This window comes from Macadamia integrifolia, unplaced genomic scaffold, assembly GCF_013358625.1.
Source record: "Macadamia integrifolia cultivar HAES 741 unplaced genomic scaffold, SCU_Mint_v3 scaffold1091, whole genome shotgun sequence".
In the NCBI taxonomy this organism is placed as follows: domain Eukaryota; kingdom Viridiplantae; phylum Streptophyta; class Magnoliopsida; order Proteales; family Proteaceae; genus Macadamia; species Macadamia integrifolia.
Window position 1 is genome coordinate 162,122 of NW_024868083.1, and position 24,964 is coordinate 187,085.

The 24,964-nt window shown below is 40.1% G+C and overlaps 1 protein-coding gene across 9 annotated transcripts in view; it reads left to right on the plus strand.

Moving 5' to 3' along the window:
* LOC122062707 (WASH complex subunit 5-like) overlaps nt 1-24,964 on the plus strand; it is a 176,154-nt gene that overhangs the window by 144,435 nt on the left and 6,755 nt on the right. For 4 of the 9 annotated variants that reach the window (XR_006135067.1, XR_006135066.1, XR_006135065.1 and 1 more), the window contains exons 23-25: nt 12,689-12,800; nt 23,152-23,228; nt 23,315-23,476. Coding sequence is in view for 6 of the 9 variants with exons in the window: in XM_042626348.1 (XP_042482282.1) it covers nt 12,689-12,800; nt 23,152-23,228; nt 23,315-23,476 (351 nt within the window). In the remaining 3 variants the exon portion in view is untranslated. Of the gene's footprint in view, nt 1-11,695; nt 11,712-12,688; nt 12,801-23,151; nt 23,229-23,314; nt 23,477-24,964 lie in introns of those variants that run through there. The other 5 variants (XM_042626350.1, XM_042626351.1, XM_042626353.1 and 2 more) reach the window with 4 other exon arrangements.

Here is a 24,964-nt window from a genome sequence, read left to right on the forward strand (position 1 = left end):
TGAAAGCATTCATGTGGATGATCCCATACAAAATTCGAAATCTCGTTTCATTTAGGTGGGTTCAGAATCACCAACTCGTCGAGATCGATCTCGCCGAGTTGGTGTAATTTTTTTTTTTTTTTACTCAGCTAATTGTTTCAATGGTCAAACGGCCATATTTTAACCTGAAACTTGGTGGATAGCTTGTTTTAAGGTTAATAAACATGCTTGGAACATAAATTTGCAAAAATATTAGAACATGATATTATTTTAATTTTTTTCTTACATAAAATTATTTTTTAATCAATTTTAGGAAATATTTTCATGACAATACAACAAAATCAAATATGGTATAACATAACAAGCATCATGTGTGCTTCATAACACTTTAATATTAATCTTTTATTTTTCTTTTATTTTTAAAATCAAAACATAATATTTTTTTAATTAATTTTTAATTATTAATCTTTTTTTTTTTTTGAAAATTAAAATTAATAATTACCGGCTGAAAAAAAAAATCACGCCAATGGAAAATGCATTTTAAACCAGGAAAAAAAATTGACTCCGTGAGGTCATAGATCGGCCTCTAGTGTCTAACATATAAAAAATCTAGCCCCATCCAATATGTATTTATATACTATTTAAAAAAAATTGGTTTTAGGGAAAGAACTTTACCTTTGCTAAGTTTCAAATGTATAGATCTTGTATGAGTGATTTGGAAGGCAATATGTGTGATGATATGGCTAATTAAAGGCCAATAAGGTGACTTTGTGTTTAAAATGCGAGATGGAACTAAGATTTTGAACCATGATCCCATGGATACATTGAGGTTGTTGAAGCTGAGCATGTGGAGTTCGTTATCCCATTAAAGTATCTTGAACATCGAGCTTCTTACATTCTAGACTACATCCTTATTATCAAAGAGCTACTTGAATTTTTCTATGGCTTGAAGAGGGACGTGCATCATGTTATAATCACCCTCGCACTCTACAATATTCGAGGATGAATTTTTTCTAAGAGAGGGAGAATTAATGCAGATAAATCACTTAATTGGTTTTTTTTTATTGCAAATAAACCTTAGGTTGAGTTATGTATGTGTTGAGCCTTTGATCCCATAGGTTCTCTTTGTAATGGAAATATGAGTAGAAAGTAGGAAAACGGGATTTAATTCATTAGCTTAGTTAGAGTCATGTTTTGAGTCTATTTCCTTTATTATTTCAGTTTTCTAGTCAGTTTAGGCTTCCCAATTAGTTAGGGATTGGGTTAGACATTTCTTTTTTAGTGTTTGAGTTAGTTTTGAGTCCTTTATAAGTTTGTAAGGGGCTACAACATTGAACATGAATTTATTAATAAAAAAAAAAAAAAAGATGGCTTATGTTGTTGTGTTGTGAGATGCAGTTTGGTGAGATGCCTAAACTTGAGGGTGAGATGCCCATTCACTAGTTCTTCTTCCCCCTTCTCAATCCTCTATCGAATTCTCTATCTTTTCTTATTTTCCTTTTATTTATTTGCTTTGAGGGAGTGTTTGAGAGCTAAAACCAAGCCTATTAGAGGACATCTTCTCTACTCAGCCAGAATTTCAAATCTTATCTGGACATCACCAGTAACAAAAATATCATCTACATAGACTATCAAGATAGCAATCTTCCCACTAGATCTCTTGATGAACAGAGTGTGGCCGGCATTGCTTTGAGAGTAGCCTATAGCAATTATAGCCTTATGAAAATGCCCGAACTTAGCACGAAGGGATTGCTTCAGCCCATACAATGCACGGATCAGCTTGCTTACCTTCCTTTAGGTTTTAGAATGTCCATTTACACTTCCTCCTCAAGTTCCCTATGAAGAAAGACATTCTTCACAACTAGCTACTGGAGATCCCAATCTAAGTTGGCAGCACAAGCTAAGATAACACGGATTGCATTCATCTTAGCAACTGGATCCAAAGTCTCTTAGTAGTCAATCTCATAGGTCTGAATGAAGCCCTTGGCAATAAGTCTGGCCTTGTACCGATCCACTGTACTATCAACCTTCTATTTCACTGTAAAGACCAACTTACGACCAACTGTCTTCTTCTGTGAGGGAAGACACTAGATCATACATGTAATTCTTCTTTAGAGCCTGCATCTCTTCGATCATAGTTGTTTGCCATTGTGAGTCTGCACTCGTTTTCTGCCAGGTATGGGGAATTGACACAAAGGATAGAGAAGACAAAACTATAGTAGGAAGGAGAAAGTGAGTCATAAGAAATAGTTTTAGAAATAGGATGTAAAGTACAAGACCTAGTGTCTTTACGAATAGCAATAGGCAATGCAAGATACGGATCAACAGAAGGAGAATTACCTGGGTTCAAGGGGACAAGATTAGGCTCGAGAGAAGACAACTGGCATGGTGGGGTAGATGTTGGATGTGTAGTAGTCTTAGTCTACTGTCTACGATTATAAACATGTATCTTTGGTCGAGGCGAAGTAGGAGTGTCACTCTTCCCCTAAAACGGGATACCAGCAAGATAACAAGTTTAAGAAGCGGCACATCCTCCACAATGGAAGGAGACTCCCACTGAAGAGGTGTCACTGTGTAATATGACATAAATTCATGAAAGACAACATCCATAGTCACAAACCAATATCAAGTAAGAGGATGAAAACAACGATAGCCTTTCTGAGTAGGAGCATACCCCAGAAAAATACATTGGAGACTATGAGGATCAAACTTTCTGTGAGGATGATAATTGCGTGCATAGTAGACACTTCCGAATATCTTAGGAGGAACAGGGAAAGCAGCGGAACCTATGAGGAGATCCAGGGGGGAGTGGAAGGAATGAATCTATGAAGGCATTCATTTGGTCCAAAAGGTAGCAGTGAGAATTGTGTCAGTCCAATATTGGGGAGGGACATGCATCTCAAACAGAAGAAAGCATGCTACCACACAAAGGTGGGATTCTTCCACTCAGCAACCCCATTTTGTGCCGGGGTATCTACACAATTAGTCTGATGGGTCATCCCATAATTGGACAGCTAGGCCTGAAAGGACCATTCGAAGTAGTTACGGCCATTGTCGCCTCCAATGATCTTGATGGTAGCACCGAACTGACTTTGAACCATGTGGTGGAATTGCTGAAAGCAATGGAAGGTCTCCCTTTGGTTTGCATCATATGAACCCAAGTGGTCCGAGAATGACAATTAATAAAAGAGATACCATCGATAACCATTGATAGACACAAGGGGGATGGACCCCATATATCAAAATGTATCAATGAAAAAGGAGTGGCATTTTTATTTCCAGAAATGGAACAAGTGATCCGAGTTTGGTTGGCCAAAACACATGCCTCACAAAAAACCTAACTCGAATTACAATTTTCAAAAGAAGAAAAAAGCCTAGCTAAAGTTCCCAAAGGAGGATGTCCCAAACCGATGCCACCGCAATAACTCAGAGACGAGAGGTGACGTAGAGGATGTTTGAAGAGCCTGACCAGAGACCAACACTGAGTCATCATCAAGTTGCCCCTATCATCAGATCCTGAGAAACACAATGAGACAGGAAAAATGTGACTTTGCAATTAAGATTGGAAGTAAGACTACTAATGGCCAATAGGTTAGTAGGAAAAGAGGGAATATGCAATACAATATAAAGGGCCAAAGGAGTACAACTAATGGAGCCTTTTCCCAAAATAGTGGAATAAGTCCCATTAGCCAACTTGACCTTGCCATTACCAGGACTAGTAGTGTACTAGGAGAAAAGAAACAAGTGACCTGTCATATGATCAGAAGCCCCGAAGTCTATAATCCAGGGGGTCGAAGGGACAAAGATAGTATGGCCACAGAAAGAGATACCTAAGCTAAAAGGGATGGAATGAGCAGAGCTCACAATAGCAGGTGCAGGAGAGTCCGGATGTGTCAAAAGGCGCCGGATGGCAATGGGCTCATCAGATGATTATGAGGCTACAGAGATGCTAGGAGCAAAGTCAGAGTTTGGGACCTCAGTATGGTTGGCTTGACCAGGAGTACCAATGCAACCTTCCCTCCCTCGTCATTTTCCAGATGTATCAGCAAGATGGCTATAAAACATCCAGCAATGCTTCTTGGTGTGACACTACTTCCCACAGTAATTGCACTTCACTATAGCTCTAGTAGATTAGCCATCAGACTATGGGGTTGCACTAGGGAATAGAGTGCTAGAGAAAAGTGCAGAACTCTCAGTGAGAATAGGCTGTGGAAGCATAGTGGTACGATGGTTGTCCTCAAGTTAGATCACTGCATAGGCTTGATCCAAGCTAGAAAAGTGAATGCGACTCAGAACCTGGGACCGCAACTGATAAAACTCCATATTCAGACCTACCAAAAATTCATATACCTAGATCTTGCCCTCCTTTTTTAAAACCATTGATATTTGCAGGGGTGGAAAGAGTATACTCCTCATAGAAGTCCAGCTCAGTTCACATGTGCACAACTTATAGTAGTAGTGTGATAGTGTGACTGTGTGAGCCTTCTCTGCCATAGTTCATGAACCTTCTGGTATAGTTTAAAATCCTAAGCATCATTCCTCACCTAGGAATAGATATCCTGGACAGACTTCTAGATCTTCGTAGCAAAGTCAAAGAGATAGTCACGTGAAAGTTGTGGTTGCATGGAGTTGACAAGGAAGCCCATAACCAGTGGTTGGACGCTTCAAGGCTGAGGTGCCCGTAATAGACACGGAATTTGATGGAGATGTAGATCGAGCGTGACCACATAAGGTAGTTTATGCCATCAAGCTTGATAGCACAAGGAGGAAAGGTGGGAAGAGCAAAGGTGTCTCCACCAGTGGAAGCAGAAGAGCTAGTAGACATGGTAGCTACTCGAGGGGGTTGTACTAATGGAATAGGCATAGGCAAAAAACCACCGAAAAACAGGTAAAGGGCTAAAAGAAACCTAAGAATCGACAAAGGGTGAAACCCTGACAAATCGATTTTGGAGATAGCTTTGGAACATATATCTGAGACGGTAAAGTGGCTAGTACATACCACTACAAGGATAAGGAACAACAATCGCAACAAACATCAAGACGATTAGAGCATCGAGTATGGAAAAGGAACCCTGACTAGAAAAATTCAATTTCAGAGGGGGAAAACCCTGAAAAAATCAATGGGAAGGAGTCGAGTCTCTTAGATCATTGTAGAAGAGAGTCTGAGAGCCTAAGGGAGAAGCGAGATAGAGGCTAGTGGCTCTCTTAGTGGTTTAAGGAACTACCACCAAGAGAGGGAAGTAGAAGAAGAGAGATGGAAGGAAGCGTAGATGGAGTGAGGCACTGGGAGGGAGAAAAAGAGAGAGAGATGGAGAAAGGAGGAAACCCTTAGGGTTTTGGATCCAAAGGCTTTGATACCATGTTGGATTGGGTAATAACTTGTGTAAAATATGACACCAACCCTCTTTATTTATAATAACAGAGAGAAAATTCTAGACTATTACAAGGACCATTAAACCCCCTTAAGGACCTAAGGATCCGTTTGGAATCTGACACTTACCCTAAAACCCATTATTACGACATAATACGTATTAAGCCTGGCCTTGTCGATACAATGCAGAACCAATACATAAAAAGAAAATTGAGTACAAAACCAATGCAGGCCAATATGGTACTGATATGGGCCGACGCAGTACAGATACAGACCTATACATGATACACAGGCTGCTGAAACCAAAAAATCATAGCTGGAGTGATTAAACAAGAAAAAAAAATTTGCTTCAAAGCTTATCAAAACTGTAAATTGAAGTATGTTTAAAATGTGATTTTTTGCTTGGAATTGTGGTTTTTCTTGCTTGTTTTTGCCAAATATCACATTTAAACTGTAAACTGACTTAGATTTGGATGATCTTGAATTATATTTTATCTATAATGTGTAATTATGTTCGGAAAATCTTATTGTAACCAAGAGTGCTGAACTAAGAAGTTGTAACCTTCTTTAATTGCCCGTATTTTTTAATTATTACATACTACTTCATGTTTGTTTAAAATTTGGGGTTTCTTCTTCCAATTATTTGTCATCCAATGTGATAATTTTCATACCATTTTTCAAAGAGTTTGTTTTCGGCAATATTTATCAGATAAAAAAAAAATCAGCTTGGTTTTGTTATTGGGATCCTTTCTCATTTTGTTCTCTGGGAAATTTGGAGAAAGAGGAACTATCGCCATTTCGAAGGAAAATCCAACTCCTCCTCGATGGTTATTAAAAAGGTTACTCTCTGGTTGTCTTCCATTCAAATGCCAAATAACTTCTCTAAAGGTTTAACTGAGGAGGACTTGAAGCTGTTGTGGTATCTGAAAATTCCTATAACAAAGATAAAAATTAAAAGGATAACCTTTGTTAAGTGGATGCCAATTAATGAATTTGTCTTCACTTTAAATGTGGATGGAGCTGCGAAAGGTAATCTAGGACCAGGTGGTGGCGGGGGTTGCCTTAGGGATCGCAAGGGCACCATCTTCTTTATTTTTGCTCATTTTTATGGAGGATGCTCCAATTATGTGGCTGAGATGAGAGCGGCAATGGATGGTGTTCATTACTGTATTTCTTTAGGTATCATAAGATCTGCTATTATCTCAGACTCAAAAGATATTGTGCAATCTATTTCGGATGATAAAAATGCTCATTGGAATTCTTGGTATTGGTGGAACTCTCTATCTAAGCTTTTGCAATCGGCCTCTGTTTCTATTTGGCACTCAGTGAGGGAAACTAATAAGGTGGCTGATGCTTGTGCTAACTTTGCTGTTGGTAGTCGTTCAAATTCATGTTTAACAAAGTACAATTCTTTTCCGGACTCAATCAAGATTGCTATCAGGGATGATAACTCTCGAATTCCTTTTATTAGATCATAATAGTTTTTTTTTTTTATGGCTGATTATGAAGCCATCCTTCCTCTGTATCTGAGTTGGGTTTTGGTTTCATTTTTTTTTTTTAATTCCTAATTTTGTTTAGTTAAGTCTTAGGATGTTGGGTTCGGGGTAAGGCAGGTTATGTCCCCCCCCCCAATTGTATTTCTTCATTTATCTTCTATCAATAAATTTTTTGGTCCGGCTAGGGGAACCCAGATAAGTTCTTGGTTTAAAATATATATATATATATATATTTGTTTAAAATAGTACTTGTGGAGTGGCAATATGATATACTTGATGTACATTACTTGCTTTTTGGATGAATGATTAAATTAAATACAAGGGGAAAAGGGGGGGTGGGATATAGAAAGCCAAAGGCGAGGGGGAGGAGAACTACCCTAAAGGGTAAAGGGGACGCCAAAATAGATAGAGGGAGACCCCAAGAAACAATAATAAACCTGTTCCTTGGGAAATCAGTAATTGATCTAAGGGGGGAGGGAACCAAGTTTAGAGGAGACGTCAAAGTAGATGGCCTTCCAAATCTTATCAAAAGATCTAGAGTTGCAGGTCCATCTATGGAGGTTGAGCTCCATCTAAACATGGTTGATAGCAGCCCCAAAGGCTAATTTCCCAGCAATGTCACAGAAGGAATTTCTATAAAAAGACATCAATCCAAACCCACTTTCTCTGAAAGGGGAGGGGCGTTCTCCGAATAGGCTAACATTTGGAAAGGACAAACTTCTAGATGCGGGAGGAGAAAGCGCAACCGAAGAAGAGGTGATTGTTGTCTTCCTGGCCATTCTAGCAAAAACAATAGGCAAGGCAGATAGGAATATAGCGGTAGATGAGGAAGGCTTGGGTGGGGAGGCAGTCAGAGAGGGCTCTCCAGGTAGTGAAGCTGTGGCGAGGGATGTGGGATCTGAACCAAACAACCTTGTGCCAGGGAATGGAGGGGGAGGAGTAGCGGACAAGGTTCCAAGCCAAAGCAAAGAAGGGGGACCAGATGGTATGGTCAACCCCAAAGGGTGGGCAGGAGAGGAGAGACTGCCAGATGGCATCAAGAAAGGGGATATTAGGAGGGTGGACCAAGAGCCAAGGGAGATGATCGAAGATACCATGGAACACCGAGAGATACCAGAGGAATAAACTGATCTCGTGCCTACAATCAGGAAAAGCGCTCCTATGAGATGCCAGTTATCAAAGCCAGAAGGTGGTCCTAGCTTCATTGCCAATACGGGATCGAATTTACATTACTTAATACTTAGTAGTATATTTATACTTATATATTGCTTACTTGGTTCAGACTTTTAAAGGTTACTTTAGGCCTAATTTGGTATAGTTTCTATTTCAATTTTATGGGGTGATTTCTATTTTGGAAGTTTAGTTTGATGTTTGCACCTTATTTCAGTGAAATATGTCGATTTTCTAGGGGTATTTTGGTCAATTGGGTTTTCTGGTTATCTTTGGGGTCTGGTGCGCATGTCTCATGGGTATTTTAGTCCCCATATTATTTTATATTGTTGAGTCATTATTAATAGAGTAGGAGGGGCCTACAACTAGTTATTCTATTCTAGCGGTAGGTAGCCTCCCACGATTTGGATGCTTCTCTCCCTCTTTTCTCTACCTTCATCCTCTCCTCTCTTCTCTCTTTCGCATTTTTTCTTTTCTTTCTTTCTCTTTGCCTTGATTTGGTTGCAAGATTATGGTGTTATAACATGGTATCAAAGATTCTGTAATCAAATCTGGGATTTTTTTTTTTTTTTTGGGTGAATAAATAAATCATTACCAAAGAGACGAAGGGAAAAAATACAGCCCCAAAGAGGGGAGGGGGAAGAAAGGAAAACGAGACCCTCAGGGGGATACAAGATTCCTAATAACAGAGCTTGGAAGCTCCCAGGAAGTAACAATGTGACAATTTTTGGGGGAGGGGGGACAAGTGGTAGAGACTTTTGAGATCTTTGCTTTGACATCAAAGAAGATGGAGTTCCAAATTTTCCTATCGGCCAAGAGTTGGAAGTCCATTTCCTATGATTTCTCTCCATCCAGATTTAATTTAAAGTAGCACAGAAGGCAAGCTTTCCCACATAGTCACAAATAGTCTTCCCTTGGAAAATCATATCCACCCAAACCCACTCCCTTTGGAAAGGGAGGATTCTTCTATTAACCGGCCAGCATTTGGAGAGAACAAGCTTCCAGATGGAGGAGGAGACAGGGTGGGCAAAGAATAGATGATTCGTGTCTTCCGGCTCAGATCCACAAAGATAGCATAAAGGAGAGTCCTGGATGCTTCTTTGAATAAGGAAAGCTTGCGTTGGAAGACAACTCGCCAGGCAATGAAGCTTTGACGAGGAATGTAATGCTTGAACCAGATGAGCTTATGCCAAGGGGAGGGAGATCCATGAGCTCTGATGAAGTCCCAGGCGGACTTGACACTGAAAATGCCACTCAAAGCGTGGGACCAAATAACAGTATCAGACCTCATGGGCCCTGGGAGAGGGATGGCTGGCAGCGAAGACTAGATTTCAGCTAACTGGGTGGTGGCAGAGGCAGGGTCCAAGAACCATCAGAGATGATATTAGCAACCAAAGCATGCCTAGGGAGCCCAGAGTTGTAGATATTTCTAGCTCTGAGAATTTAAGATAGGAGCCCTTTAGGGTGCCAAGGATCCAGCCATAGGAAAGTGGAGGCACCATCCCCAATGCGAGAGAAAATAACACTAGAAGCCAAGGATCTTAAGGATACCCAGGAGGCATTAGAAGGATAGCGGACCGACCAAAAAGTTTCTTGCCTAAGGAGGTGCGAATACACCCAATCCACCCAAATGCTTTTCTTTTTACTGATAGCCTTCCATATAAGCTTGAGCATGCCTACCTGCCATGTCGACGTCCTTGATGCATCTCAAACCCAGACCCCTTTCATTTTTTGAAAGGCAAGTAGCAGGCCAACTAACAAGGCGGAGGAAACGAGAGGACTCGCACCCTTTCCAAAGGAAAGAAGCAAATAAGCATTCCATCTTTACAACAATTGTCTTGGGCAAACCATAAATACCAGACTAGTAGATGTATGAAGCTAGAAGGACTAATATGATGAGCACTAGGCGGCCCGCAAAGGATAGAAGCTTTCATTTCCACAATTGGAGGCGCTTTCTGATGATATCCAGCATAGGGGAGCAGTGATGACTCGAGAGTCTAGCAGGGACTAGCGGAAGCCCCAAATACTTAATCGGGAGAGGGCCCAAAGCAAAGCCTATGTTCTGGAGGAGAGAGACCTTAGAGGCTTCCAAGATCCCAATCAAGAAGAAGAGAGATTTCCCAGGGTCGATGCGAAGACCAGACATCAAAGTAAACAGGCACAAACAGTGCATAATAGTGTCAAGGCCTCAAGGGAAAAGGCATCCGCATGAGAAAAGATCATCAGGTCATCAGCAAAAGCAAGGTGAGTGTGCCTGATAGCCTTGCTTTTGGAGATGGGAATGATGGACCCCTGATCCAAAGTAGATTGAAGGCTACAGGAAAGAACCTCTATAGCAAGACAAAATAAGTAGGGGGATAGAGGGCATCCCTGACGAATCCCTGTAGAAGAGGAGAAATATCTCGCCGAACTGCCATTGACTAACACAGAGAATTTGGGAAAGGCGATGCAATGGAAGACCCAGTTGGTGAAGACCGAAGGGAAGCCCATTAAGGTTGAGAACTGAAACAAGGTAATCCCATCTCAAGGAGTCAAAAGCCTTGTGAATATCAATTTTCATGAGAGCAATTGGAGGATGGGATTTTTTGTCAAAGCCTCTAACGATCTCATGGCAGAGAAGGATGTTGTCTCCAATGTTCTATGACTCTACAGACCAGGTGACATCGATTTTTGCTCCATCATAACCTTGCAAAATCGATTTTGTTTTTTTTTTTTTTGGTATGGGGTACTGCTGCCTTTTATAGTGTGAAGATTGCCCTACTGCTAGTCTTTAATTCCAGCACTATGTCAGGTCTCTATTGATCTCTTATTGTTGGCCCTATTGGCCCTTTACCTACAAAGTCGATATTTTTGGGTTTTTCAAACCCTGCAAGGCTGATCAATTTCCTTATTGCTGCTGATCCTGATTTCATGGTGTTCATCTGGGATAATTGTTGCTGTCCTTATTTTTGTTTCTCATTATGGCTGAGACCAAGTCTACTTCCTCTACTACGGAAAATGTGAATGTCCATGATTCAATAAATAGGGGGGGGGATAGGGGAAATAAAGCAAATACTTGAAATGTTGCAATGATACTTTAGGGGGGGTGAGGGAACGTATATTTAAGTGTAATAACACATGTATGAATGATTTGGTGTGGGAAAAAAAATTACCTAATGAGGTAGATTGGTTTTATTGGGGCCTAACAAAGCTAATTCAACCGAATTTTTCAGAGATATAGGTTTCAAGAAAGTTGGGGGTTTTAAGAATGCTTCATCATGCAAAAATCTAACGAACTTTCATAGTATGATTGAATCTCATGTAAGAATTCAAACATCGTTGAAATATAGTTTAAAAAATTGAGCCAAAATGATATGTTTTAGGAACTTATCTCTTTCTTGTAGTTTCGACCCTAATTTATTGCAAAGATGAGATTAGATGAGTTTCAGAGAGGTTTGAACCTCCCAAGATGTGTAAGCTCTTGAGAAAATCTGAAGCACTCTATCAATTTCGACTCACTTCCCCAATTTGGACCCATTTCCCTCAGTTTGAACCTTTACAACTCATTCCCCAATTTCAACTCATTTCGACATGAAATTGGTGTTTATATGATGGAATTTAAAATTACGACCATTTTTTATAATTCCTTTTTGCTTATTTTCACAGTATTGCACTAATTCTAATGTGGTTTCATTTTCAGGTCCAAGGGAACTGAGGTATTTTGCAAAATTTTGATCATTTCGATCACTTTGAACCTTGCTTTAACGAAGCCACCCTTCCTCTTTGATATGCTTGGAAGCATGGTTTAAAGTATCTCCGATACCGATACGATACCCTCCGATACGTATCTTAAATTTAGCCGACCGATACGATACACACCGATACGATACATAGAATTTTTAAAATCTTTTCGTATCGATATATATCCTACGATACATACCGATATGCACCAATACACTATCGATACGTACTAATACTCTATGGAAAATATAAAATCGAGGTGAAATATACATTTTGGTATGTATCGGTAAGTATCAGTGAGTATTTGTATGTATCGTTTGGTACGTATCGATGAGTATCAGTACATATCGGTGAGTATCGGTATGTATCAATCAGTACGTATCGGTACATATCGGTAGGTACCGATACGGTTCGCTACGGTCATATAATGACCAAGATGGGTATTTTTTCAGAAAACATGATTTTTTGAGGGTTTTTCTTCCAAAGTTGTTGCCAGCCATATTTCTCTCTAACTAAAGTGGAAATCAAGGTTGGAAATAAGGTTTTATATTTATGGGACAACTGCAAACCTTGAATTCTTAGTGCGATACCCTCAATTTAGTGCTTATGCATAATACATGTTATCAATAGTTTTTTTTAACAAAATTTTTATGCAAAAGTGTTTAGAAAGGTGTTTCATATCCATTTATATGCGTATCTTTAGCGTATCTTATTGTATTTCCGATACGATACGATACGATACCCTCCGATACGTATCTTAATTTTGGTCGACCGATACGGTGACCGATACCGATACTTTAATCCTTGCTTGGAAGTAATTTCATGCTACCACTTTTGAGGTTGCCATGTAAAACTGCTATCTTTGTTTAAAGTACTAGTCGAACTGAAATTTTTTTGTGGCATCACATTGCTTTATAATCTATCATTAAACGGTAATCTTATTTCTGGTCAGGCCAAATTTGTAGACACGTCTTGGGAACCATGGGTTGAATCTCTAGCATGTATTGGCCAATTGCAGCTATTAAGATGCCTGATAGCATTAAAGCTGAAGTCAGCATGCAAGGTATTTTTCTGTTGTGTTCATATCCACTGAACACTGTTTTGAATGGATTAGTTGTTGCATTTAATGATGCTTTTGCTCGAATGAACTAAGGTCTCCCTAGAGAGAGAGAGAGAGAGAGAGAACAACATAAATGATTTATGGAGGGAAATAGAACTCCAAGAAGAATGGTCATTAAAAAAAAAAACATTAATCAGAAAAGAAAAACTCTCATCTTCCACCCTCACTAGGGCATCAGAAAATATAAGAATGAAGCAGAGAAGAGAAGAAGAAACACTGAACTACCACCGTCACTAGGATATTAAAATTAGTGGAAATTGCCTAGATCTACAAGATAAGAAAATGAATTAGAAAACAAGTAGGTTTGACTCTTTTCTTACTCCTATTTATTTTGTAATTAATTTTTTCTTAATCTCGTAGATCTAGGAAATTTTCCCTTAAAATTAATTCTCGAGTAAACACCCCACCACGTACCAATTCACCAACCAAAAAAAAAAAAGAGGGAGAGAGAGAGAGAGAGAGAGAGAGAGAGAGAGAACAAGAGCTTGTGGAGAATCTCAAGATATGTGAGAACTTTTAGCAAGGCAGGGCCCAGGTCCAAATGTGAATCCAATTAAGGCCCGACATTGGCCACCCGAATCTGATCTGAAGTTACGATCCATATCCAGAATAAATGGAATTGAATCGAAGCAGATCTCAGGTCTGATTATTCCATTTTGTGCCCTCTTCTAATCCCAATCCAAAGACACCGAAGACAGTCTCCTGCTTCCCTTCTCCCCAATAGTTGAGACTTCCTTTGATCTTATATCACCCACTGCAACTCATTCAGTGAAACTTTGGAGGCTAGGAAGAGACTCACCATCCTTCAATCCCAATGCAGCGCTTTTGTTGAAAGCTAACTCACCTCTTCAGAAAATGCATAAACCCTTTTTCTTGTTGGCATGATTGTCAAGGGGTTACCTAGGCACCCCAAGCGTCCAGGCTCTTTCTTGGGTCCAAGGAGATTGTGTCGATGCTTCACAAGTTTACATTGATTTATGTTTATTGCTTTGTTTTTTGATGAATATGCTTATGTTATATCTTATGGTTTGTTTGTTATATGCTGATTATCTCATATTAGGCCATTACTAGCATAATTATATCATATTTAATTGATATGGCTTCTATGTTGCATATAAACATAATTATATATATCATGTTACATTACATATAGTCATATATTGCATGCCTTGTTGCCTAGTCACCCCTCTGATGCCTTGGGTTCAGAAGAGGCCCAACCGCTGGAAGATTGTTGTACCTCCAACTATATCACTAATTACAGCCAAGTTATAGTATGCCTGAAGAAGCATTTGAAGCCCAACACAAAGGCTTATAGGTGTCGTCATCAACACTCTAGGTAGCTCAACCTAGGAAATAGATCACCATAGTTGTCGACTTGTCGTCATCACAAAGTTTGTGAAGATGCATGTGAACCCACCAGCTGCTTGGTGGACCGGGCGGATATGGTTTGTGGTGGGTTTGAGAAGAAATTCTCCATGAAAGATGAACCCACTTTGTGACTGATCCTCATACGCTATGCTGGCCATACCAACAATACTCAGAATTGGAGCTCTCTGCAGAAAATTAGGGTTTACGTACTGCCCATACCCGTCACTTTATGCATTACTCTCTAAACTCAGGCCTCTAAATGTGCCAGACAACCTTGTAATATTTGTATCCATGCTATTCTTCCCATCTGGTCTGAATTGACGGCATAGACCTCTCAAGTAGGGGCAAGTGCACCGTGGTCAAGATCTTTGATGGCATGGTCAAACTGGCTTTCCCCTGTGAATCGGATGGGCTCATGCTGTTCCTCTTCCTCTCTGACAAGTGGATAGAAATTATCCCCACCTATAGATGGATCACCACCATCACCATCACCAGCAGATGGGGTTGATGTGCAAGTGTGGCCCTTGGAATGTGACCAGTCAGTTTTTCTCATCTCCCCCACTAGGATGGGACATGGTTCGAAAACTCGGCGATATCTCGCTGAAATCTGAGATTATTTCAATGTGTATATTTTTTTTTTACTGAAACAAAATTGTATACGAAACACAAAAAGACAATTTTTGTCATATTTCAGTCATTTTGTTTCTAAATTTCACTCATTTCGGCCCAAAAAATGCACTTTTTCGTCGAAATTTTGGTCATCTCAATCATTTCGTCTCACTCATTTCGCTTGTTTCGGCCATTAGCACCCAAAATGGCCAAGCGAAACACATGAAAAAAGTACATTGTTTCGACAAAATTTCGCCAAACAAGTTCTTGAACCTTGGGATGGGATTCGAACGATCATGGTGTCCATGAGTGAATTTGGCCCTCTTAAAAAGCCATAAATGTAGCGACACCCATCTTAAGAGAAATCTCGATGTTGGGCTTATCCCCAAGATCATCCAATGCATGGGTACTTTGATCCTTCACCCACTCGTAGAGGGGATCTTCCTCATCTGACTCCTAGAAGATGCTGCTGAGCTAGATTCAGTCTTTCATTATTCATGCTCAGGTGTATGTGTTGCATCTGTAATCTCATGTTGTAGTGCACATACACCAAGTTCTCCAGCTGTGAATGACCCAATGCCGCCTCTTGGAGTGGATAAGGGAAAATGTATTCTAGTTACCATAGTTGTCACGGCGCCAAGGTGCTGGAGGGCTATCTAAGCGCTTAGGCGAGAAGGCGCCCGCCTCAAGGCGAACAACGCGACCAAGTGTTATTTTTATTTTCCCTATTTTCTATCATTATTTAATAAGCTACGTATAGCTTGTATCATAAAAAATCAACATTAAGCCACATCAAGTCATTAAAAATCAACATTTAGCTACATCAAATCATAAAAAAATCAACACTAGGTCAAATTAAGTCATAAAAAAATCAACATTTAGAGAAATGCTCCTGTTCTATAATAAGTTTGATTGGTCAAATGATTTTATTTTTACATGAGATTTTTTGTATTAGGTATAACATAAGAGAGCAGATCAGGTTCACGTACGAGAATGTACGAGAACGTCCATGTCCGTGGATTTAGAATCAATTTTCTCTCTCTTCATTTAATAGATTCTAAATCCACGGACCAGCAACGTACGAGAACATTCTCATACGTGAACAACAATAAGGGGGATGACCAGCTTTCCATCAAATCTAAAATTACTTAAATTTGAGTTGTAATGACAAAGTTATGATCTTGTTAAACTTATTTTAAAGTGCGTGAATACTGTTAAAATTGCCTGAATGAAAATAATTTTATGGATATCAGAACAAAAAGATTATTTTACCGAAAGTTTTGGTTTTTAGCTATGTTTTTTTTTTTTGGATGAATAAATAATTCACTACTAAGAGGAAGAAGAATATACAAGGGGAAAGAGGGGGGAGGGTGAAGAGGGAACAAAACCCCTCCAAAGAGGGGGAAGGCTAAAAGCCCCTAAAATGGGAAACAACACTAGGGGGATAATAGTGCAAGAGAGTCCCTAGGAGACAACAATGAGCCTGTTCCTTGGGGTGTCATGAACCGGGCGCTGATGAAACGATCTGAGCTTAAAAGAAACGTCAAAATAGATGGCTTTCCAAATCCCTTCAAAAGAGCGGGAATTGGGAGTCCATCTACGAAGGCTCTGTTCCATCCAAAGATGGTTGATGGTGGGCACAAAAGGCGAGCTTTCGGACTGTGTCACAAGTGGAGGAGCCACTATAGGTCATGTCTACCCAAATCCATTCACGGGGAAGGGGGAGGATGGGACGGGTGGAGGGCCAGCAAGAACGGAGGACCTTCTTCCAGATGGAAGCGGAGAAGGGGCAAGAGAAGAAAAGATGGTCAACATCCTCAGTAGCATTTCAACACATACTGCAGGAAGTAGGAAACTAAATGTGGCGGTAAATGAGGAAGGACTATGTAGGGAGGCAGTAGGAGAGAGCTCGCCAAGCGGTGAAGCTATGACGAGGAATGTGCCCTTTAAACAAGACGACATTGCGCCAAGGAATGAAGGGGCCTTTGGAGCGGATAAAGTTCTAGGCAGAGGCAGAGGAGAAATGACCCGAGGGGGAGGGGACCCACTTAACTGTATCAGGTGATCCCCTATGACCAAGGGGGATGGGAGGAAGGGAGGACCAGAGATCAGTAAGGGGGGAGGGAGAAACGGAGGGGACCAGCCATAGAGGGAGAGAATGGATGCTACGGTGGCAGATCGGGTGGAGCCAGAGGAGGATACGATTCTAGGAGTGACCAGGGGAAGAAGGATACCCGCAAGGTGCCAAGGGTTGAGCCAAAGTGAGGTGGAGGAGCCATTGCCAATTGAACAGGATATGGCAGGGAGGGCAAGGGGTCTAAAATTGAGGATGCAACGCCAGATCCACAAAGCATTAGCGGGAAGGGGGCAGTCCACAGGGAATCAGATTTGAGGGGAACAGAGTAAACCCAAGAGACCCAGATGCTTGGCTGTATTGAGACAATCTTCCAGATGAGCTTAAGGATAGCAGCGGAATTGACATCTGAGGTATTACGGAGGCCCAAGTCACCTTTAGCCTTGGGCTGACAAACCTTAGTCCAACTCATAAGGTAAAGGACTTTGGTGGCATCGAAGCCTTTCCACAGGAAGGCACAGAGGAGAGAATCAATGGCTTTGGAGGTGGAAGCCAGGGATATAAAAGATTTCGGACCAATAGAGGTAGAGGGATTGGTGAACAGATTGGATAAGGATAAGGCGACCAACATAAGAGAGACGCTTGCCTTTCCAAAGATGGAGTCTTTTCCTTATGGAGTCTAGGATGGGAGAGCAATGATGGGAGAGAGCCGAGAGGAATGAAGGGGAAGCCTGAGATATCTGACAGAGAGGGTTCCGAGAGAGAAACCAGTGATGGCAAGGAGCTGGGATTGTTGTACCTCGGAAACACCCAAAAGAAAAAGGTTGGATTTGAGGAGGTTGATTTTCAAACCCGAAAGGGACTCGAAAAGATGGAGAGATGCCGTGATGTTGGAGATGGATGCTCGGTCGGCTTTAGAGAAGATTCATCTACAAAAGCGAGGTGGGTTAGTTTAAGGGCTTTACATTTGGGGATAGGGGAGATGAGGTGAAGATCAGTGGAGGATTGGATCGAGTGGGAGAGAACCTTGAGGGCCAGACAAAAGAGGAAGGGGGAGAGAGGGCACCCCTACCTGATGCCAACCGCGGAGAAGTAGCCCACAGGGCTACCATTGAGAAGAACAAAGAATCGGGGGTTGGAGATGCAAGAGAGTATCCAATGGACAAAGGAGGGTGGAAAAGACATTTGGAGGACATTAGAGATGAAAGGCCTTATGAATATCTATCTTGAGAAGGGCTGCAAGAGAATGGGTTTTACGATTGAAGCCTTTGACAGTCTCATGGAAAAAAATGATATTATCAGAGATACTTCTCCCAGCAATGAAGGCAGATTGATTTGAACTGACAAGGGAGTCAATGACCTTTTGGATGCGGTTGGCGAGGATCTTAGCAATGAATTTGTAAAGGAGGTTGCAGAGGGAGATAGGCCTGAATTCAGTCATACATTGGGCTCCCTTCTTCTTGGGGATGAGGCACAGAAAGGAGTGGTTGATACCAGAAATCTTGGAGGGGTCAAGGAAGAAGCTGCGGATGGCGAAGATGAGATTATCGCGAATGATGTGCCAACAAGAGGAGAAGAAGCTCATGATGAAGCCATCAGGGCCAGGGGCTTTATTGGATTTGTGATGGAGGACCGCAGAAAGGATCTCATCATCGGAGGGAATGGCTCGAAGGGATAGAAGGAGATGATCAGGAATGAATTTGTTAAGGATATTGGGGAGCGTGGGGAAGGCCGAAGAGGAGGGGGCCTAGGTGACATTTGCCTTATTGCACTGCATACCGCCTTGTGTTTTGGCACTTATTTATGCCAAATATCAAGATATTATTCATAAATAAGCAAATACCCCCTATTTGAATCCAATAAAAATAGTTTAAAAATCAAATTCCGAAAGGATAAAAAGTCAACCCCCCACAAGAAGAAAAGCTGGATTTTGGTTATAGGGGCGATTTTCAACTTTTAAATGTTGGATTTTTTCTCAATTATGAAAATTTTATAAATTCTATCATGTTAAAACATTGCTAAAAACCAAAAGTCCGGTAAAATAATTTTTTGTTTTGATATCCATAAAATTATTTTCATTCAGGCAATTTTAACAGCATTCGCGCACTTAAAAATAATTTTGATCGGAGCATAACTTTGTCATTACAACTTAGATTTAAGTAATCTTAGACTTGTTGGAAAGTTGGTTTTATATTATAACTGATACAAAAAGTCTCATGTAAAAATAATATCATTTGACCAGTCAAACTTGTTATAGAACCAGAGCATTTCTCTAAATTTTGATTTTTTATAACTTAATATGACTTACTGTTAATTTTTTATAATTTAATATTAAATGTTGATTTTTAATGACTTTATGTTGCTTAATGTTGATTTTTTATGATACAAGGTATATATAGCTTATTAAATAATATTAGAAAATAGGAAAAATAAAAAATAACAATTGGTCGCCTTGTTTGCCTCAAGGCGTGCACCTTCTCGCCTAAGCGCTTAGACAACCCTCCACCGCCTTTGTTCGCCTTGTCGCCGTGACAACTATGGGAGGGGGGATGGAAGAGCTCATCAAAGAAGGTGTCAGCTTCAGCTTTGATGTCATTAAGGGAGAGAAGCTCCTGATCGGAGTGGGAGATGACCTTCTGGATAGAGTTGGCATTTGTTCAGCTTTTGAGGGAGCGGTGAAAGTAAACCGAATTGGAATCCCCAAGCTCGAGCCACTTGATCCTGGATTTCTGATGAAGGAAGGATTCTTTTTGGGCCAGACGGGAGGAGAGTTTCGAAGTTGCCAACTTTTCTTCAGCAATCAGGGAAGAATTGAGAGGGTCTTGTTGAAGCCTGGATTGGATGAGATCAAGATTCTCTTAGCAAGCGGAGACCTGTTCCGAGATGTTACCGAATGTGGCAAAATTCCAGGCTTTGAGAATCTCCTTCACCCTTTTGAGCTTTTTGGCAAAAGCAGTGAGGGGAGAACAGGAGACAGTGATGGGGATGGCCCAGGTATCCCAGACCAAGGGAAGGAAATCATCATGAAGGGTCCACGTGTCAAAAAATTTGAAGGGTTTTGGGCCAAAGAAGATATGGGGCTGAACAAAATGGGAGATGGGGGAATCATTAAAGATGCCAGGAAAATCAAAACAAGCGTGAGAGGAGGGAAAGAAGGAGAGCCCAGCTTCATTGACAAGGAGGTGATCTAGCTTACAGGCCACCCTATCAGACCCACTACAGCAATTATGCCAGGTGAGATTAGCACCAGACCACCTAAGGTCATCCAGCCCTATATCCTCAATGCAATCATTAAAGGCGTCAGAGGAAAGGGTGTCAATAAGGGTGCCTCCCAGCTTCTCATGAGAAGCCCTAACCACATTGAAATCTCCTCCAATACCTCAGGGGAGGGAGGAAAGGGTGGAGGAGAAGGAGCGGAGGTCAGCCCACAGAGGGAGTCTATCAAGGGCTTGATTAAGAGCATAGAAAGCGGAGAAGAAGGAGAGGGGGGAGCCCAAAGGAGGAGAAAAGGAGAAATGAATGACTTGGGAGGAAGAGGCAATATAGGTCATGTGAATAAGATGAGGGTTCCAGAGGATCCAAATGTGCCCATTGGGGGAGTGAGAGTAGTTGGTGATGTAGGACCAAGAAGGGGCAATGGATGCGATGATGCGGGGGGCATTGGTCTCATGAACACGGGTTTCAAGGAGACAACAAACAACTGATTTGGATGTTTTAATGCGGGAGCGGATGACTGCATGTTTGGCAGAGGAACATTCCAGATTTATAAAATTTTCATAATTGTGAAAAGCCCCAGCATTTAAAAGTTGAAAATCGCCACTATAGCCAAAATCCAGTTTTTGTTCTTGGACTAGGGGGTTGACTTTTTATCCTTTTGGAATTTGATTTTTAAACTATTCTTATTGGATTCAAATAGGGGGTATTTGCTTATTTATGAATAATATCTTAAGTAAATGAAACAACAAAACATTTACTTAAATGATATTTGGCATAAATAAATGTCAAAACACAAGGCAACATGGAGTGCAATAAGGCGGTTGTCGCCTAGGCCCCAGGCAAACCGCCTAGACGCCAAGTCGTCGCCTTGGCAACGCCTTGACAACTATGCTAGTTACATTCATATTCAGAGACGCAACATGTCTGGGAGAGCACCCGTGATTCACTGGCATTAGAGCATTAAGATTATGCTTGCTAAGTGTTTGTACTTTGTACATCTTATATTGAACTAAGAAACTAATAAGATGGACCTACCAATATTACTCTTCCGACCAGAATTTGCCATGAAAGAGAGGCAACATAGTTGTCACGGCGCCAAGGCGAACCAAGGCGGTAGAGGGTTGTCTAAGCGCTTAGGCGAGAAGGCGCACGCCTTGAGGCGAACATGGCGACCAATTGTTATTTTTTATTTTTCCTATTTTCTAACATTATTTAGTAAGCTATATATACCTTGTATCATAAAAAATCAAGATTAAGCAACATCAAGTCATTAAAAATCAACATTTAGCCATATTAAATCATAAAAAATTAACATTAAGTCCTATTAAGTTATAAAAAATCAAAATTTAGAGAAATGCTCTAGTTCTATAACAAGTTTGACTGGTCAAATTATATTATTTTTACATAAGACTTTTTGTATCAGTTATAATATAAAACCAGCTTTCCAACAAGTCTAAGATTACTTAAATCTAAGTTGTAATGACAAAGTTATGCTCCAGTCAAACTTATTTTTAAGTGCGCGAATGCTGTTAAAATCGCCTGAATGAAAATAATTTTATGGATATCAAAGCAAAAAATTATTTTACCGGACTTTTGGTTTTTAGCAATGTTTTAACATGATAGAATTTATAAAATTTTCATAATTGAGAAAAAATCCAGCATTTAAAAGTTGAAAATCGCCCCTATAACCAAAATCCAGTTTTTCTTCTTGGACTGGGGGGTTGACTTTTTATCCTTTTGGAATTTGATTTTTAAACTATTTTTATTGGATTCAAATAGGGGGTATTTGCTTATTTATGAATAATATCTTAAGTAAATGAAATAACTATGAGAGGCATACCGCCTAGACGCTACTTAAATGATATTTGGCATACCGCCTAGACGCCTTGGCGACGCCTTGACAACTATGAGAGGCAAATCTAGGAAAAGAATGAACTATGGTGACATTTAAACATTGACACCGAGTCACCTTCTTCCCCATCATATCAAGAAATTTCCAGCAGTAAACCAGCAGAGAAACAGATTAGATAAATTTGATCGAACTCTCTCCTCAATCTTCCAAACCAAGTAAAACTTTAACACTGAGTTTCTAACCCTTCGTCCTCTTAGAAACACCCTATGACAGACTCGGCAGTCAGGTAATATGTTGAGGATAAGTGATTGAAATAGACCTGGACGGTGGCTCACAAACCAGACCTGGTTGTGGCTTTGATTCTCACTGTAGGAGTGACAATAGGATCCAAGGCTCTAGGATTTCAGTCGCCCTTTGGTAAAGAACAGCCACACAAAATATCAGGAGAGAAGAAAGAGGAACAGAAGAGATCAAACCACTTTTGTCAAACTTCTAGTGAGTAGTGATGCTAGTTGCAGGAAATGACATTCAAAACCCAGTAATAACAGTAAGGAGAGAAGAAGATTAAAGAGTAACAAGAATTAAATAAGAAGGAGACGGAAGACAGAAGAAGAAAAGATGAGTGAGAGAGAGGGGAGAGGAGAGGTCACATGACCTTGCTGCTATCGTACCAATCTAGCACTATAAGAAACTCAAATAACATTGATTCATCAAATATGTTTACTTCTTTGTTTACAACCTTGTATTTAAAGAAAATATAATAATTCTAATTGTAATCTAAACTGAAATTAAACTCTAAACTAATCTTTAAAACTAAAAGTAAAAAGAACTCTAGCACAAGTAAAAGATTACGAGATAAAGAGAAAATCCAAATAATAAACCCAGTTAAATAAATAAACTAAAATAGCCTAATGGACCCAAAAATCAATTGGACCTGGTTCATCTCCATCTGGGCTCCCAAGCGGGCCTGGGCTGGTCCAAGGAATTCCTCCTGCATCACATGCACAACACATACTGCAAAATTGATGGGTTTTGTGGGTGGGTGGGTGGAAACATTAGGTTTCTGTTAGCTTTGTTTTATTAGATGGAAAAAAAATTGTATTATTAGGTCTTTTGTGTGTATTTGTTACTTGAAAACTGGAGCAGTTTCAGAAACTTTAAAGGTCCTCACTTGATTTGAAGCTGGTTTAGTTTCTTCAGCAGTTGATGGTATGATTGTTCCGGTTTCCTCTGAGAGTGTAAAAATACTTGAGGTAATTAATAAAAGGGGTTCTATTAGCTAAACTTAGATTTTTGAGCACTGTCCAATCTGTAACATTTGTATACATAAATGAAACAGGGTATCGGAAAGGAGAAGAGTGAAATAGAGGAACTTTTGCTCCGTGAATTGAGTAGCCAAGGAATGTTGTGTGGCTATTGCACACCTCTTCAGACCCTTTATATTTCGGAAGAGTCTCCTCCTTTCTTAAGCAGATGTGCATCCCTTGTTACAATCTCACAGGTAATCCATTTTTCCAAAGCTGAAAAGTTATACCAGACCTACATAGTTTACTGGTATGGGTTTTTTCTGGTACTTTGATACTATGGTGATACTTTAAATGTATTTTTGGTGTTCCATCTCCTTCGATGTCAAGTCAAAGATCTCAAGGCTCTCCTCCTCTTGTAATCCATCCACTAGGAACTGTCATATTGTAAATTCCTAGGAGCTGCCTAGCTCTATCATCAGGAATGCGCCCCCCTTAAGCTGGGCCTCTTTCTTTTCCTTCCCCCCCTTTCTAGGGGCTGTATATTTTTCCTTTCTTCTTGGTAATGAATTATTTATTCACCCAAAAACAAAAAAAAAAACTTTATCCTGTACAGAGTAGCACTGTTTTAGCTGCTTTGTATTTGTGGCACTTAAATCCGATATTTCTTCTACCCAAGAAAGAGAGAAAAATCCAATTTGCACACATCCTGAATACAGCTGTAACTGTAAAAAAAAACCTCTTTTTAAACTAATTGAATAATTACTGCGCTTTTTTTTTTTTTTTTTTTTTTTGCTACCATTGTTCTCGTCTGTTTTGATGTAGGCAGGCATGTAGAAAGTCTCATCCATTAGCAAGCATCCCAAATACAAGACAACAGCCAAATTAAACAATGCATTCCTACCGTGCTGGTTAAAATAGCTGACCCACTTTAAATTCTGAGATTAGACATTCCCATTTCATATAGAAACATAGCCTAACATATGGGTCCTGCATTCAGTCTGCACTCCTTGATGTTGCAATTCATGTATTCACTTGCCACATAATAGTTCAGAGTTCTGTGCTTCTTTTCTTGATGAAATGCTTCATTTTTTAATGACATGGAAAGCTACAGAAAAAAACTTTGAGATGAACATAGCACATCATTTAGGTCCGTATGCAGTCTGCATTTGTTGGTGTCGCAATCTAGTCTCCTACTTGCTACCCCATTGTCCTGATCTTTAAGCTTTTTTTTGGATGAGCCATTCCCTTTAAATGGCTTGCAAAGATGCAAACACAAAGGGGTCTATGGGATACTACAAATCTTGTACAATTTAAAATTGTTAGCATGAGGTGCTAGTCTCTTCTTGTTAGCTTTTGCCCCCCTCCCCTCTTTTTTCTTCCCCTTTGTGTACTCTCACCTCTGTTTTAATGCATTATTTATTCATCCAAAAAAGGAAAATTGTTGGCAGCCATAGATGTCCTCTTAACCTGCTTCAAAACCAGCAGTATCAGTTTGTTAATGGCCATTGTTATAGTGGTCATCTAGATAGGTGATCGATGGGCCACATAATTATGCATACCATTTGAATGAAAGGAAGCTGAAAAACAGGCAAGGCCTACTGTCGCAGACAATTCATAGTTGAACCACATAAATGTGCTGGTAGTACTTTAGAAAAGTTCATTTGACTTGGACATGCCTAGCAGCAGAAAAAAACCTGAAGGTCAATTTTCCCTCTCTTTTTTTTTTTTTTATTTTTTTTTTT